The sequence below is a fragment of the Typopeltis vanoorti genome, chromosome 8 (assembly GCF_054136105.1).
Source record: "Typopeltis vanoorti isolate ZY-2024b chromosome 8, IOZ_Tvanoo_1.0, whole genome shotgun sequence".
Taxonomy (NCBI): Eukaryota; Metazoa; Arthropoda; class Arachnida; order Uropygi; family Thelyphonidae; genus Typopeltis; species Typopeltis vanoorti.
Window position 1 is genome coordinate 90,009,521 of NC_143556.1, and position 19,308 is coordinate 90,028,828.

The 19,308-nt window shown below is 36.3% G+C and overlaps 1 protein-coding gene across 7 annotated transcripts in view; it reads right to left on the reverse strand.

Moving 5' to 3' along the window:
* Nucleotides 1-19,308, reverse strand: part of LOC150104186 (uncharacterized) — a 712,768-nt gene that overhangs the window by 142,009 nt on the left and 551,451 nt on the right. For 6 of the 7 annotated variants that reach the window (XM_090396809.1, XM_090396815.1, XM_090396810.1 and 3 more), the window contains one exon: nucleotides 6,748-6,933. The exons of the other annotated variant lie outside the window; for it this stretch is intronic. In XM_090396809.1, coding sequence (XP_090252935.1) covers nucleotides 6,748-6,933 — 186 coding nt within the window. The remainder of the gene's footprint in view (nucleotides 1-6,747; nucleotides 6,934-19,308) is intronic. 7 annotated transcript variants of the gene reach the window in all.

Below are 19,308 nucleotides of genomic sequence, written 5' to 3' on the forward strand. Positions count from 1 at the left end.
TATCAAACATTAAACCACCATGTTAATGGTAGAACTAACTTCAAATTAGTTTAAATGATTACTGTTCTTGAGTTTTCTATTTTAAACTTTTAAGTGATATAGGCATTTTAGTTGATTTTGCTTAATTCCTAAACCTATTCAGAAAAAGGACAGAAATGTTTCATTTAATCTCATTTCCCTTTATATTATACTTGATGGCCTGTTATGACCAAGTAACTTGACTTCAAATAAATCTAATTAATGCTATGATAGGGTGGTTAATCCTATCTGCATAGGATATATGGTTCATGTCCCAGACAGGATTTGAGCACAAGTCTTTCCAAATAATCGGCATTGTTATTACTAACTAAGCTAAAGAGGATCCTCTGTAGCTTCATTAATGTTTAATTGCTTTGATAATTTACAACATTTAATGACGTAAATTTGTTTTATCTTTGCATTATTGTAGGAATAGTCATTAACTACTATTCGTTTTACAAACACATGATCAGAATCTGAATCCTAAATGCAAGTAAATATAATCCAAAAAATGTAAAACGTTTTAAAATTAAGTTAAGCAGGCTTTTGAGGCTTTTGATAGAACACTATTTATAGATTTCTAAAATAAAATCATATTGAGCACATTTAATTTTTGGACACTCTCCACTTTATGAAAATGTTCATCTCTTTTCGGCTTTTCTCAAAATCTTTCTCCTTCTGCAATTTCTGCATAATTTACCTAGGTATCTACCATTTTACTCTGCTCAACTTATCACACATATCACTAAACTTGTGCAGTTTGCCACTTCCAACATGAAATATTTTCATTTTAAATAATTTCTATCCTAAGCTCCTACTTCTATAATAATTTATGAAAATGTTCACCTCAATCTCATTATCAATGAGAATATCGTGCAGTTTATGATGTATGGAGCAAATTTGATGGACAAAAGGATTTATATATGCCTGATGGACTATATTTAAATGGTTTTGGAATAAGATGTTTGGAGAAAGTGTTGATTAGTGAGAGTGTGGTAGTGCAAAACTAGAGGAAACTAGAGATATTAGGGAGGATGAAATCAAGCATGTGTCTGGCCACCCCTGTGATAAATGAGGAAGGGTACAGTGATGATTATGCAATGCTGAATGGGATTTCACAGGTCTTCAATTTAAATGGGTTGGAAATGACATTATACGATAACTATGGGTACAAAAGGAAATTGAAATGCATGTACGCGAATGCAAGAAGTATCAGGAATAAGTGTTAGGAGTATTTTTAGCATTGGCAAGCTTGACTCTTGGCCAAAACTTAAAGGCATCAGTGAGACCTAGTTGACTGAAAATGATATAGTTATGGGGAAGAATGCAAAGGGTATTGTATTTTCAGGAAGGATAGAAGGAAAAGGACAGGAGGTGGGGGTATTGCTGATGATAGCTGCAGAATTACAACCAACAAAATTAGAAAAAGAGGATATTAGGTCTGAGGGAGATGGTTCGTTTGAAGTTGTCTGATGTGAGATAAAGGCAAAAAGGACAAAATAAATTGATGGGTGCTGCTCTACACCAAGGGGGGGCCCCCACAGGAAGATGTAGATGTCATGTATTGATAGATTAGCATAATAAGTATAGGCTGAACAATTATTATGAAACTGACTGGAGAAAGGAAAGGGGACATGTCAAGATGGAAGTGGAATTTACACAGTTGTTAAGAGATAACTACATGAAACAACATGTTATAGAGGGGACAAGGGCTTTGATGATGTTGGATTTGATAACAGCATCAGAAGATGTATCCATAACCAGGGTAGACACTGCCTCCAATTGGGAAGAGCAACCATACAGTCTTGTTCTGGGAAGTTGCCAAACACAAATTCTCTGTCAAGATGGGGTGTATGTTCAACTATAAGTCTGATGATTATGAGAGACTCAGGAGTCCTCTTGGAACAGTGCCATGGCTTGAGAAGCTACAAAGAAAGAATGTCAATAGTGCATGGGAAGTAGTCAGAGATTGCTTGAGAGTAGCAGTATCAGACCATACTCATGGTCAGGAGGATAAACCAAGTTGAAATTAAGTGAACGAGTAGGGATATAAAGCAAAAGCTGCAACAAAAAAAAAAAAGAAAAAAAAAGAAAGAAAGAACCTGACCTTCCTAGCCTATTATGGTAAGAAAGGCCAAATCAAACTATGAGAGAGAATTAGTCAAAGACCAAAGTCAACTGATGAGTTTTTTCATTACGTAGCAAGTAAGAGGAAAAATGACTATTGTAGAATGACTTTAAACAATGCTCATGGTAGGAAGCTGACTGAACCAAAAGAAATGTTGAGTTGCTGAGTGATCATTTTGCAAAGGTGTATCATCCAGATGGTGATTTGACAGTTGCTGATGTAAGAGAAGCATATCAACATTAAGATAGATGAACAGGAGGCGTTCAGCATATTAAAAAATATGAATGTGAACACAGCAGTAGGACTGGATGGCATATCAACCTGTGTACTATGTGGGTGTGCAAGAGAATTGGCAATGCCCCTGACAAACTTGTTCAATCTAAGTCTTAGCTTTGGCAGGGTTACAAGGGAGTGGAAAGAGGAGCAAGATAGTACCATTGCATAAAGGTGGCCAAGACAGAGGTAGCAAACTACAGACCAATTAATATATCAGGAGTGGTTGTTAAAATATTGGAAAAGTTGGTGAAAGGTAAAATACAACAGTCACTGGATAGGGATGCAATACTCTATAGTGGACAGCATGGCTTTGTAAAGGATAGGTCCTGTCTTAGTTACTCCTAATATAGTAACTTATTCACATTTTATAATAAAGTGACAGCAGAATTGGATAAAGGTAATACCTACAGCGTGATACTGCTTAACTTTGCCAAGGCATCTGACAGAATACATGGAAAACTATTACAAAAACTGGAGAGTATGGGAATGGGTATGAGGCTAGTAGCATGGATGGGGTGGTTGACTGACAGACACTAGAGAGTAGTACTTGGTGGAGTGAAGTTCAGGAGAATAATGGTGACTAGTGGAGTACTCAGGGTTTAGTACTAGGTCCACTATTCTTTAATTTGTATATCAATGACATATGGAAAAATTTAAGAGGGGATATACAGTTGTTTGCAGATGACACAAAACTGGGGAGAGCAACAGTTGATAAAGGTAATGTATATATCCCGCAAGATGATTTACACAAATTGGCATTGTGGGCAAAGATTAATGATTGTCAATTTAATGTTGCAAAATGTAAGGTTAAGCACTTGGGTTGAAAAGGTTGCATATGGTGTATCGTATTGATGGTAATCATTTGCAGGAAATTGATGAGGCTCGGGACTTCGGAATAATGGTGGACAAAGAGTTGAAGCTCAGAGGGCATATTGCAAAAGTTGATAAAAATGCATAATGGATTACTTGGATGTTGAAAAACATGCTAACAAGTAAAGGTAAGGAAGTTATTTTTCCTCTTTATAAAGCTATGATTCAGCCAAATCTTGACAATGCTGTGCACAGATTTGGTCACCTTGATTTCTTGGGGACCAGGAGGTGGTTGAGATGATTCAGAGACAAGTGACCAAGATGGTGACAGGTCTGTGGAATACTCCCTACAAGGATAGGCTGAAGGTTTGTAGGTTACAAAATTTAGTTAATAGGTGTAAAAGAGATGTCATTGTTGGATCCTACTTCGTCTCAATCTATACTTTGAATCCGACTTGTTAGTCACTACGATGTTCTTAAACAAAAAATAGTTGCTAGTCGATTTCTAATACAAATATAGAGAAAATTTATATTTATTAACTGCGCCACTCTATATCTGAATTAGTTCAAGAATTGAAGAAAAATCAACCCTCAACTATTTCTCCTTAATATGTTATTAATATATATACAGGCCGAGTATATTCGACTTACTTAATTCACCCGCTTTGGTTCGAATATTTTATGAATGGTGCAGTAAAAGAGATTCAGGCAAAATACAACTTTTGATTAACAAAAACAAACATTTAATTTTAAAATCACAAATTTTACACTTAAGTTTAAATCAGTAATTAAGATATCACAAACATTTTAGCTTCTCTGAAAAGTACAATCATACAAACTCAAACAATGGTATATCTGTTATCTCTATAATACAGTCTTCTCACAGTTCCTTAAGTTCCAAATACGACAAAAATTGCAGTAACACCTCTTCACAAACAAACACTTTTAAAATTACACTTTAGCTAATTTCCACAATAGTTACTGTTAGTATAAGGAAATTCTAGGATGAAACTCACACACTTCTCTGTATAGAGATATTAATGGTTGGAATAATCTTACCGATAATCTTTTTTCTTCATCTACTTATACGTAAACACTTTTTATAACTGTAAACACTTTAAACAGTATACAGCACTCATTAAATAAATCTTCTAAGCAATAACTGAATTAATCGTCGGTCATTATATACATAAACAAACGTTCTTGCATGAAATATTACTGATCTCTTATGAATTAAGGCAATACACAATAATTCCTTAACTAGGGGTTTTATATGTACAGCTGTTCATTCTTCCTGCATCCATTTAATTCTTTAGGCAATATATTTCTAAGCATAGCTAACGGTAACTTCAACTTTACAGCCTCTACTATTCCCTAATAACTCTATGCTTTGCTTCAAGGTTCTGTATGTCCTCGAAAGGTCGGTCCTGAAATTGAATCTCAACTCAAATATCGCTAGTCTATTTAGTAGTCACTCAGCTGTCTTCTGTAGCTATAATTGTTATTCTACAATTTATTAGCTAACTGCCTCTCGACTAGTAGACTTTATTAGCTACTTGAGTGACTTGCCGACTCGCTATTATTGCACTGTGATTCCTAAATGCCAAATGCTCCGATTCCAACCTAATGCCAATCCTCTCCTTTTTCTCTCTCCTAATTCCTCAATAATTTCAGCGTTCATCGCTTATATATCCGTTCTTCCCACCTAAATTATTCTCGTGATTTTTTTCTAAAACTCTTTTCAATAAACTTTCTCCTCACGTGGTGTTCCAAACAGTGCTCGCTCACTTACATACGTCTCCATAACAACCAAACAAAATATAATAAAATTGAGGTATTGTATAACGTTAAACTTCTACAAATAGGAATAAATAAAGAATATTTACATTTCAATTAATGCGCAGTTAAAATATCAAATACAAATTCTTATAATATTAACATAGCAATAAATAAAATAGCTTAATAATATTTAATACAGTCTTTTCATTATTAATACATCATATATCTTTGATTAATTAATTAAATATTAGACAAAATTAAGGTAGTTATATGAATATTAAATTGTAAAATAAGTTGTTTACATTAAATAATATTTACAAGTCTAGCCTTTGTGATGGAAGATCATGTTGGATTCTGAACCAAATAATAATTACTCTAATCTCTACATAATCAGAATCCAACATCATGATAGAAACTTTCAAGAGAATAAAGGCATTTTTATAAAATTGATGCAAGTGATATTTTTCAACATATGACAAATAGAGAACTATGGGCCATCCATGGTTAAGAATGTGGTTAGTATGGGTGTGTGGACCAGTTTTTTTGCATAGAGAGTGGTGAGTGAGTGGAATGGATTGCCAGAATTGGTTGCGAGTTCCCTGATGGTGAATGGATTCAAGGAGAGGTATGATAGGATTTGTGTGTGTGTGTGTGTGTGTGTGCGATGGTAGATTTAGGTCTCCTATGACTAGTCTCTGGACTCCATGGAGATGCTGTAGAATAATAATTTCCTCTCTTGTAATCAACTTCAACATGCCTTCTTACTTATCCTGACAATCTAGGTCAAGACGACATTCACTCTAGCCAACCAAGAGTATAAGCAACACTTTTTTTTTTTTTAATGATCCTCTGGTGTGTTATGATCAAATCCAAATATCTACTCTTGAAAATAATCCCAATCCAGGGATTAAAAATGAGATCATTAAAACTAGTTAGAATAAAGTAATTCAATCCATTGGTGGATCCAATTTTGCAAGAGCAACTGAAACATTAGAAGAGATCAATTGAAATGAGTTTTAGATTTCACTTATACTTTATTAATATGATTTACTTCAACTTTTCACCAATAACATTTATTTCAACATTCATATCACACAGAAATTTTAAATTTGCATTGCAAGTCTTACATATACAAAAATAGGTTTATTCTTATTACTTAACTTAAAATTCATAAAATTATTTCGCTTAGTTGCTGAGGTGATGGATAACTTCCTTTTCTTCCTTCTCTCTTATCCAATGCTCACAAATTATCTGAGAAAACAATTTCTCAAAATTCATTAATAACAGTCAAAATTCAAAATATACTGATTAATTTCTTTTTTTTCTTACACAAAAGAAAAGAATTCATATCTTTTGTAAGCTAAGTCAAAGAAGAAATTGCAAAAATTAATGACCATTAATACTTATTAATATTACGTGACACCTCCAAGGAGTCCAAAGATTCAAAGAGGGAGAGCACCTAGTCTACAACTCTCTATCTCCACCGCTCAAATCCACCAACTACAGCGAACCATATCATCTACACCAACACCACTAGTATTTTCACAGACAATCACAAATATCCATGCTCATGGGGGAGGGGGATTCAAACTTGCAGCCTTTTGCCTGGAGAGCGGATAAACTAACCACTCAGCCAACCAGGTTTATAGTATTTATAGTATCATTCCTATATATAACTGCACATATTTGCAATAATATGATGAAAAGCATGCATTAAAATTACAATTAGCACTTACATCTTCTATTTCTTTCTCTAATGCTGTTATAGTTTCCCTACATTGAAGCAATTCCGCATCCTTTGCTGCTACTTCTAAATGTGCTGCAGAAGTCTGCGATTCAAGATGATGTGTTTGTGTTTCAAGTGCTGTGTTTTCTTGACTTAAACTCTGGTACTGTCTCAACAATTCTGAACGCTGCTGTTCCTAGAAAGCAAAAAGTAACATACACCTTCTGAATGTGTCACATGGCATCCTTAATAATGAAAAATATATTTAAAAACAAATACAAGAAGACAGATTATACAATAAATAAATAAGAATTATGATAAACCACTCATATATATTAATCACTGAGGACAACATGCGTTGCTATCTAGAATACCTTCTACAGGAAATTAAATATTGGAAATGAAAAAATCATTGCTGATTGCCACTGATGAGACCTGGACAACAGAAGAGGTAATCCTACAAGGATAGAATGCAATGCTACAGTATATTAAAGGGAAGATATGCAGAATAAGCAGGCAGCAAGAATATTGCAAATGATTAAAGATTAACTGCAGCCAACAAGAGTACAGCCTGGGAATGACTGTGGCAGTGTGACTAGTTCGTCCGCGCGGTTAGCCTAGTGGCTTTGCGCTTTGCAACCATATGCCTGGGGAAGGAGTGTCCTAGGTTCGATTCCCGTCGGAGACGTGAGGAGCTGAAGGATCTTCCTCAGCCATAGCCAAGTTAGCCGGTCTTGGGCGCGGGCAGCAGGGTTTTTTCTGCCAGTTTATCTGGTGTTTTTCATCCCGCAAGCAGGCAAACCGGCCCCTTGAACACACAGGGATACAGCCAAGAATACCTTGAGGCATAGGAGTGACCATTCTATCCTCGTATTTCGGTTACGAAATCCAAGCATGCTTGGAAGGTTGTGGGCCTTAAGGGCCTGTTAAAGCCATTGGGATAGATAGATAGTGTGACTAGTTCAACCAAATAATCTGAGGCTGTTTAGGTCTGCTGGGAAAAATATGTAGTTGGATGTTTTCACAGATCACAGTGAAATGAGGACAAATTGGATCTACACAGGCAATTAATTTTGTAGATATAAGGAGGATGATTTTAAAGAACTACTGTGAATGACTTCCTTAGGTAGCACGTTACAGAAGGGAATCATGGTGTAAGAATATTATGATAAACCACTCATATATTTTAATAGCATCTGATAATCTGATGATAAATGAGATAATTTTGCCTCCAAAACTGCTGAGAGTGTTATGTTTCGGAAAGTAATAATGCATCTAAGAGATTTCACTAAAAACAGATATATGTGGAAGTACAAAGCAGATTTATATATATACAGTAAAATCCCTTTTTTACACTTTCCAGGGGACTGATGGAAAAAAGTGTAAATAGCAGGAAATTGAAAATATTTTTCGGTTCATAGTCCTGAATAATAATCTTTAGTTCATATTTCCACTGGTTTACAGTTTTCCCCCCGCAACACAATATTGTGATGAGTCTTGAAACAATCAATAATTTGATGCAGTAAAACATTAATCCCCCAACCTCACAGCAAATTGAAGGGCTTTCGCTGGGAGTATAATACCATATATTTTTGCTCTCGTAGAAACAAACCACTTCACCACAAGTTTATCCAGTTCATCGTATGTCGATGTCCAGATATATTTTAGTTTTCTTTGACTTAGCGCCAGATTGCTTTGCACTGAGTTCAATGCTTGACTTGTTTTTTACTATCGTGTTCAAAGTGGATCTTGGACATAGAGAGTCCAAGATCCTTTGCTAATTGCACACGTGTTCTGGCATGCCAATCAACACATCGCAGAATTGCCATCTTTCCTTCTACCGAAATACATTTTCTGTCTTTTTACTCCATATTACTATCACGGATCATCCACCACCGCACTTGAAAGCAACTATCAACACCAACACTGCAAGCTAGTGAAGCAATATTTCTTATAATTAAGATGAAAAGCCAAACGGCTATTTCACGAACTGTGGTTTCTTCGCTGATATCTAATATTCACGAGTAACAACTGTTGCTTGGTAGAAGGGAGAATGTGAATTCACAATTTGTGTATGATCCTTGTTCACGATTTCAATACAGCACTGTGAATGTGAAATCACATCACAACACGTTACGGGTGCCGACAGTTTAAAATTACTGATATGAAAACTTCATGGTATCAATTCGTACTGTGATTGAAAAATCATGGTATCGCTTACCATTACATCACTGCTGCAAGCATGCAAGTCACTATGATGGCAGAAACAAAACTACAGCCGAAAGCAACACCATCTGGGAACAAAATTGCAGATTTCTGCAGAAATTTATTTGAATGAGAGGAAATAGATTCGAAAATCAGTGTTGCCACCCAAGAAAACCGCAAATCACGGGGAAATAATGTCTACATCAAGTTGTTAATGGTGGGAAAATAATATATCGTAAGAACAGGCCTTAAGACAGGACCAACAGAAAATGACATAAATGGCAGGAAAAAGTAAATTGCGGAACGTAAAAACTGAGTTTTACTGTATATGATTCTCATCCATGAATGGTTGCAAACCTACAGTACATTAGTTGTATGGATAGACCAGGGGCAAACATCCACTGACATGTTATTATTTAAACCTATGGCCTGTTGGGTGGACAGCAATCAGTAGGCATTTAAGATAAACTGCAAAGGCAGCTTGCAATTGTTCCTTGGTATGAGAAACTAAATGGTAAAGGAATTAATCGTGTATGAGAAATGGTCAATGGGTGTTTGAAAGAAGCTGTAACTGACTGCAGAGTTAGGACAATTAATTGCAGTTCCTCCAAGATGATAAATCTCATTCTAACTTTTCTTCCTAAAATGCATATTTTACTTGTCAACACTGAAGTGACAGCCCGTTCTTCAAACCAAAGCACAAACCAAATCGAATTATATTGGATAACATCATGTCAGAACTTCCTGACATTGCTCTTCTTAATTTAGCATCATCAAAAACAACTGAATATTTCCTTTCATATACTAAATTATATCCTTGATATATAAATCAAACAATGATGTTCCAAGAACAGAGCCCTGTGGTAGCAAATTCATCACCTTCCTTTTTTTCAAGACACTGCACCTGTATACAATGTGTTAGTTCTTCTTTTTATTATTATTATTCAGGCCTCCATGGAGTCAAAAGACTCATCATAGGAGGTCCTTCCTAGGAAACACAAAGTCTATCATACCAGTCCTTGAACTCACTGACCGTTCTCGCTCTCACCACTTTATCAAGCAATGCATTCCACAGTTCAACCACGGAATGAGAAGAAACCACTCCTCAACCTCTTGCTCACAGTTTCCATTCGTAACTTCCAGGGATGGCCCTTTGTCTTCACTCCTTCTCTCTGCTCCACCAAGCGAAAGAAATCCCCAGTGTCAAACCTGTAACTACCTCTCAACAGTTTAAGTCTCAATCATATCACCTCTCCTCCTATCTACCAAACTCTGCAGACCACATTCCTTCAGCCAATCCTCATAACTGACATTGTACAGTCCTGAAACACCATCTTTGTTATCTGCCTCTGTACCCATTCCACAGCTAATTTATCCCCTTCAAATCCTGGGGACCAAATACAAAAACAACAGTCTAAGTGTGGTATGATCAGGGTGTCTTATACAATGGAAGGAGAACTCTTATCTGTGCAGTTCAGCACCCTTCTCAGTATTGCATCAAAAATTTCTATCAACCATCACCCCCTAGATCTCATCTCACCTACTTCCTCCAGTACAGCATGCAGCCTCCCATAGATGTATCCCAAACTTTACATTTTGCTGCATTAAATTGACACCTTCATTCATTTGTCCATCCATCCAGTTTATTCTAATCCTCTTGCAGGGCTGCCACATCTGCACTATTATTAATAACCCTTTGTAGCTTCACATTATCTGCAAACAACTGAATATCCCCCTGCAATCCACTGGCAATGTTATTGATATAAAGGTTAAATAATACAGGTCCCAGGACTGAGCCCTGTGAAACCCCTTAAATTAACCTTCTTAAATATCAGCTTATCATGTGGCACCCAGTCAAATGCCTTTGTAAAATCCAAAAAAATGGCAGTATATGTCTTTCCCTCATCAACAGTTCTTGTCCCATTATCATAAAAGGCAATCATATCACTAAAGCAAGAGCATCCATTAACAAATCCATGTTGACTCTATAAATTACATTACCCTCATCTGCCCAATGCAGTACATTGTCCATTACTAATTTCTCCAAGATCTTAACAACTACTGATGAAACACAAACTGGCCTATAATTAGACATTTCCCATCTGCTACTGCCCTTATGCAATGGCACTATCTTACCTTCTTTCCATTCCTTGGGTATCTTTCTTGTAGCCAGACTTTCATTGAAAAGCCAGGTGAATGGAGCTGTCAGTTCTTTAGCACATTCTCTCAAAACCCGTGTGGCGAAATACCATCTGGATCCACAGCTTTCTTGACAGCCTGAGTACTCAGTATTTGGAACATACTCTCCTCTTGCACCTCTAAACCTCAAACCTGCCAATTCCTCTAGTATTAAAACCTACTTCTTCAGGATAAAATACTCTAATAAAGTGTTCATTGAACAACTCCACTATGTCCTCTGCATCAGTCACACTATTCCCATTTTTATCCCTGAATGCCATTCTTCCACAGTCATTTCTCCTCCTACTGGCCACATAGCTAAAAAATTCCCTAGGATTTTCCTTGGATCTAAGAGCCAATCTTTTCTCATATTCCAGTTTGACCTTCCTTACCATACTAGTCACTCTTCTGGCCTGTGTCTTATATTCTTCATGCATCATCTCTTCACCTGTCTCCTTATATCTCTTCCATAGCCTCTTTTTCACATGTAGCTCCTGTTTAATATTGTTTGTCATCCACTTTACTCCAAATTGTGTCCTCTTCTTCACTTGTGGAATACAGCTTACCATTGCTGCTAACAAATATTCCTTCACAATTTTCCAAGCACTAATGATATCTTGATCTTCATATTCCACCCTCCATGAACTGCTCCAGTTGATTTCTAAGACTATTATAATCACCTGCCTTATAATTCCATATACTCTTTGATACTCCTGCATGTCTACTCATCTTCCAAGTCAAAACCACTTGGTTACTCTCTCCAACTGTGGGAGAAGATGTCATCTCAGTTACGAGGGTAGTCTGAAAAGGTCTCAGCCTAACAATGAAAAAACGAATTTATAATTTCAAAATTATTTTTATTTTTCAACATAATCTCCCTTAAGACTAATACATTTATTCCAGAGATGCATCATTATCACGTAACTGGAGTGGTTCTCAGTACGATCTGCAAAATACCCCTCAACAGCTGCAATCACCTCTTGATTCGAAGAAAAATGCTGACCAGCGAGGAAGAGTTTTAGTTTTGGGAAGAGATAAAAGTCAGAGAAAGCCAAATCTGGGGAATAAGGTGGATGTTCCAACATTCATATTGCAGATCCTTTCATTTTTCCATTGCCAAAACACCTTTGTGGACAGATGCATTGTCCTGATGAAAGATGATTTTTTTTTCTTCTACAAACCGGGCCTTTACTCACAAATTTTTTCATCTAGTCTGGTTAAAAGATCAGAATAATATTCCCCGGTTATTGTTTTGCTCTTTTAAAGATAATTAATAAACAAAATGCTTTTAGCATCCCAAAACACCGATGCCATGACCTTTCCTGCTCATGGAACCGACTTTGTCTTCTTTAACGCTGAACAGAGCCAACTTCTGCCCACTATTTTGACTGCTGTTTGGATTCTGGTGTGTAATGGTGAATCCAAGTTTCATTCATAGTAATAAATTGAAGCACAATATCAGTTTTATTCTTGTTAAAATGCTCCAAGAACTGACATGTCCCCATTTTTGAAACAGGAAAACCACTTGTAGACCCGTGTTTTACCTAAAACATTGTCCTTAAAGGTTTGCTGAAGCATAACAGTAGTTTAACTGCAGCTGTTATACCCAAAAGAAAACAAAATTTCATGCACACTCTTTCTGTTCCTTGTAGTCAGATATTACAAAATCAAAAAAAATTGCTTGCTTGTAAGCAACTAACTAAAAGCACCCAGAACAACGAAACAGTTCACACTGGATGATACCATTTCTATACTGGTGCAGAAAACTATCCACACATGATGCCTAGTGGCAGCATCCATAACTATAAAATGCACACGTGCCAAGTTCAGAGTCCATTTATTTTTGGGTACCCCTAGCCCCCCCTTCATATTCCTCTTGTCATAGATGACAAAATTTTCTCTCTCTCTCTCTCTCTGTCATATGTTCCTGTTTCTTACCTTGCTACTCTTCTTCTGTTTGCAGCTTTACAAATTGTCTGACATTTCTCCAAATGTCAGACATTTTTCCTGTAAAGGACTCCACATAAGCATGCCATTTCTTTCATGAGGACCTCCTTGTTCTTCTAACCTTCCACAACTACACTTTTTTTTTTTTCCTTAATAACATTTTCCCTACTTTTATTAATCTTCTCTACTTTACTATAAAGTGGTTCATTCTATTTGCACAACTATCACCTGCTCTCAAATCACATCCTCCATATTTGCTCATCTACTTTTCTTCTATAAATCTTTTACCTTTTGCTACAAATAGATCTCTTGCACACTGCACCTAATAAAATGAAGCATTTTGAACTCCCCACTCCTATCCCAACAAAGATTTTTATTATTATTATTTACACAGGTACTCCATAGAGTCAAAAGACTCATAGCAGGAGACCCACACTATCAATTAACACAATAGCTATCATAGATCTCCTTAAACCTATTCACTGTTGGGACCCTCACAACCACCTCTGGCAATCTATTCCACTTTCACCACTCTTCAAGTAAAGAATCTAGTCTGCACATCCTTACTAATTAGACACTTACTCTTAGACAACTTCCAAGTGTCACCCTTTGTTTTCCCCCTACTCCCTATGTAATGAAAAATTTCTTTTCTGTCAATCATATAGAATCAATTTAGTAACTTATAAGTTTCTGTCCTATCCTCTCTCTCTCTGCCATGTGTCAGCTAAACTCTGCAACCCAAACATATCTTCAATCTATCCTCATAGGGAACATTCAATAGTCACACATCTCTGAATCCTCTCCACCTCCCACAATCCCAAAAAAATGCAGGTGACCAAATCTGTGTGCACAGTAGTCAACATGTACCCAAATCATAGGGAGGTTATTATTCCTTATAAAGAGGGATAATAACTTCTCCAGCTTTACTCAAAGTGTTCTTCAGCATCAAAGTAATCTTCTAAGCTATTTTTACCAACACTTGCAATATGTCTCTGAATTTCATTTCTCTATCCACCATCAACTTCCTATAAACTATTACTATCAATATAATATAAACTGTTTAATCTTTCCATCTAGAAGTGCACTCCCTTACACATTTTACAACAATATATTTCTTGACTGCACATCCTCTGGGAATACTATTTAGCACTGGGAATACTGACATCTAATTTAATACAAAATAAAAAGTGTCATATTTTGGTGAAACATTGTGATTTTCAAATTTCATTACAATAAGTATATTCATTCCTTTTTATATAATAGAAGTATTTGTAACATGTTATAGATGTTTTTATAATTTTCATTACTTTTTACCATTTTCTTTTCAAACTCATAATTCATGACGTATGTTCAAGAGCAAAGTTTTGTTATAACATTCCACATCAAAGGTGTTGTGAAAAATGACAAACGTTTCCAGGAAGATTCATAGACCAAATCTTATAGACAATGCAATTAGAGCACTGGTGAATAAGTTTAAAAGAACTAGTGAATGTAACAAAGAGAGAAATAGATGTCCAAGGACAGCACGTGAAAGCATTGAATCAGTTGATTGAAAAGAACTGATGAAGAAATACCTGTGTACCTTGATATGCTTCAGTAGGATGGAGTACTGCGTCATTATGATCAAACTGTCCAGTAATACCTCAACTGGTTCTTTCTGAATCAGTCAATCAGGCCATGGGGGACTTAGACCTTGGGAAGCACATTTTCTCTATCACACACACAGACCTAAGCTCTTTTAAACTTATTCAACCAGTACCCTAATCACATTGCCTGTAGAACCTGGTTTATGAAATTTCCTTGAAAAGCCTTATCTAATTTCACAATTCTTTGTTACTGTGATGTAAGATGATAAAACAAAAAATTAGTTATTGAGTATTCATCATAAATTATGGATCTAAAAAGAAAAATGATAAAATTAATCAAAATTATAAACACATCTAACACATTAAAAATATTTATGTATTATGAAAAAAAAAAAAAATCATTTGTCTTAATAAAATTTGAAAATCATACTATTTCATATAAAAGAGCAGTGATTTTTGGGACGCATGCAATACAACTATTTCTTAACATCAAACAACCCAGTATCACACACTTATGAGGGTGGTCTGAAAAGTTATCAGCCTAACAATGAAAAAACGAATTTATAATTTCAAAATTATTTTTATTTTTTGACATAATCTCCCTTAAGACTAATGCATTTATTCCAGCAATGCTACAGCACCATTATCCCATCCCTTTAGTGGTTCTCAGTAAGATCTGCAAAATATCCCCTCTACAGCTGCAATGACCTCTTGATTCTAAGAAAAATGATGACCAGTGAGGAAAAGTTTTAGTTTTGGGAAGAAGATAGAAGTCAGAGGTATCTAAATCTGAGGAATAGGGTGGATGTTTCAACAATTCATAGTGAAGATCCTTTAATATTCCCATTGCCAAAACACCTTTGTGGGCAGGTGCATTTCCTGATGAAAGATGATTTTTTTTCTTCTGCAAACAGGTCTTTTCTCATGAATTTTTTCGTCCAGTCTGGTTAAAAGATTAGAATAATATTTACCGGTTATTATTTTACCAGTAAATATTATCCTTTTCAAGATAATTAATAAATAAAATGCCTTTAGCATCCCAAAACACCGATGCTGAGACCTTTCCTGCTGATGGAAACAGACTTTGTCTTTGGCATTGAACAACTGGTTTCTGTCCATTATTTTGACTGTTGTTTGGATTCTGGTGTGTAATGATGAATCCAAGTTTCATCCATAGTAATAAATAGATGCACAAAATCAGTTTTATTCTTGTTAAAATACTCCATGCACTGTTCAGAGATTTTCATGTGAGTGCATTTTTGATCTGCTGTGAGCAAGTGCGGCACCCATCTTGCACAAAGCTTTTTCATTTGCAATTTTTCATGCAAAATATATCCTACACATTCTTTTGAAATGCCTATAGCCTCAGCAATTTCATGCACTTTGACTCGCTGGTCATCCAATATCATATCGTGCATTTGATCAATTATTTCTGCTGTTGTTACACTTTTTGGACATCTTTCACATATATCATCTTCAAGGCTGGTACAGCCACATTTAAACTCGGCAGCTCATTTCTTAATTGTCAAAAACGAAGGAGAAGAGTGCCCATAAACTTTTATGAACTTCGAATGAATTTCTTTTGGTGTCAAAACCTTCTATTACAAAGAATTTTATAACCGCACGATACTCAATTTTATCCATTTCAAGGGATAGCGACAGCACTTTTGCTTCAGGCAGCTGTATAAAACAAACTACTTGATAGAATGACTTGCGATTTCACCTGGATGAAATCATGCTGATAGTTTTGCCATCTATGAGCGAGCGAGGCTGAGAACTTTTAGACCACCCTCGTATAATCAGCTCTTCTGATGCTATGACCAAATCCAAAACTCTTGAATGTCTTATTCACTCTATTGCATGTTGCCTAAGACATTTGTCCATCAAGAATTCCAGAAATTCTTGTCCCTTATTACTACATGCATTTTCCTCTTCCCAATTTATACTGCTGTAGTTAAAATCTCCCATAACAATCATTCTTCTTGCACTTGCCAAGCTCAATTGTCTAAACATCTCCTGCTCCTGACCCTCTGTGCTCCTCTGGCTTGTAGCAACACCCACTAAATATCTGTTCTTGCCCACCTCAACTTCACAACACCATATGCTTTTAAAACCAATAGCGTCACTGCCTAACAAACCCTCCACTCTTAGAGGACAACATAAGTCATCACTTATCATAAGCAGTACTCTACCTCCACATTTCCCTTCCTATCCTGCTGAAAAATGCTGTACCCTGCTATTCCTATTATTATCGATATTATTATATCATCTTCCATCAACCACATCTCAGAGATCCTAATAATCTTTGACCAGGCTGATGCTATCAGCACCACCAATTCATTTCCTTTATTCCGGATACTCCTGGCATTAATACAAAGCATAAAAACATCACTGTTTCTATACCTATCATTATCCCCTCCAGACTCCACTGGACTCAGTGTTACCTGATGCCCCCCCCCCCCCCCCCCCCCAAGCACTCATTCCCACAAGAGGCGGTCGCTGCTACCATCCACCCTGGGAATTCTAATTTCCCTGCATTGACACACCGACTCATTCAGAAAACAGCAATCTCTCCAGATGCCTATGTCGTTCCTCATTCAAAGTAAGCAGTCTCTTGCACACAGTTCCTTTCTGTCCTCAAATACCCTCCAAATATCCACGTATTCCAGTCCTCTCTTCTGAGACATTCTGGGCATCATGCTATTCATTATTTTGGCTCTTCTACTCAGCTTGTCATTATCATACCTGGTCAACACACACAATCTTTCCTGTCTGTGTTTTCTTTTGTACAACCTTAAGCATGAATCTCAGATCTCTTGCCACGTGATTTACACTGCCACTTAAGTCATTCATGCCCACTATACAATCATCTCATCCATCCTTTGACCCCACTTAATTGCCATAGCCACACTTTCTATTGTTCCTCCAAGCAAACATTCCTCTGGCATCCTATCTTGCACACCACAGATCATCAAGTCTCCATACATCACAACTCTTACCACTCTCTGCATTGATTGCTCATATGTATCTCTCATAATCTCTCTGTGTTCCCCTACTCTCCTGCCATCACTCAATCCCTGGTTTCTGTACTCCTTTGCATTCTTCTCATTCTCTCTCCTACTGTTTCTATTCTCTCTTCTTCTATCATTCATCTCTTCTACTGTTTCTATTCTCTCCTATCATTCCCGTAACTCTCTATCTCACTCCTTTTCTGAATTGCCTTGCATCTATCTCTTTCATTTGCCTAATCTCATCTTTCACACTTCTCAACTCAATTCCACCTCCTCTTTCAGCTCATCTATTTCTCTCTCTGCAAGTTAGCCACTCTTGCTTGCCATTCATCCTCCCAATTAAGACCATCTCTGAAAACTTCACAATTATTCAAACTTTTCATACTTCCCACTCTTATTTTTTCATTCATATTTCGCTCGTTATTCTCACGCTCTATCACACTACTCGTCTCTCTAGGTTGAGATTCTCACACCCTTGACGCAATGAGGTTGGTTATGGTAATCTCTAACTCACTACGTTCTTCCCGTTGTCTACATTTTGCATATATGTACTCCCCCTTTTCTCACCTGCCACATACCACAAGCACTGCATGCTGCAAAATCCTGTGGTATGTTATAGAAAATATAGTCCTTAAATGGGGGAGGACTTGTGACATGTTATTTGTAATTGGAGCTGTGGCAGCTGCCATCATTCAAATAGTGCCAAGGAACTACTATAACTGAACGATAAATACTAAACGGTCTACTATACTATGTTAAATGCTCTACTATAAGCTAATTTACTTACATGATACTATAAGTATATAAACTATACTAAATAATGAAAACTTATCCTGTTCTTCTCTTCCACTGCCAACGTGTCCGACTCTGACCTCGCCTTCTCAGTAAGAATAAACCAAAAATAACATAATATAAACAACTAAACTCCAAAAGCAGCACCAATGAAGGACACTTTTATTACTGAAAAAATGAAAAAAAAAAGTGTTTTTAATCAGTGTATAGTGTGGCTTTTGTCACAAATTAAAAACACTTTTTTTTTTAGCACAGCTCAAATTCTATCGCCACATTCTTCAGTGACTCCAGCATCCCCATCCAACATTTTCACAAACCTTCTGCAGGAATCTCTTCGAATTCGTCATCTTCTTTCAATAAACTGAGATCCACTTTTTCACTTTGATCGGTCATTTTCATTCAGTATTAGTCAACCATTCTTGTAACCAAGTAACACACTGACAATCCATACTCATTCTTCTCAATTTCAACAGTAGTTTATCATATGATACATTATTAAATGATTTAGCAAAGTCCAGATAAATCATTGTCCCTCTATTATAAAACGTAACCAAGTTACTAAAGCAAGATCTCTTCTTAACAAACCAAGCTGCTCTCTCAAAAGATTTCCATTCTCATCAATCCAGGTTTGCTTCTCTAACCAGCTTGTCTAACACCATCACCATTACTCCTGATATACACACTGGCCTATTGTTTGAGACAACTGACTTGGATTCTCTCTTATATTGGGCACTATTTTTCCCTTCTTTCCACTCTTCTGAGACTGATCTTGTTGCTAGACCTCTGCTGAACAACCAAGTCATAGACACTGCTAACTCTTTTACAAATTCCTGTAATATATATATATATGGT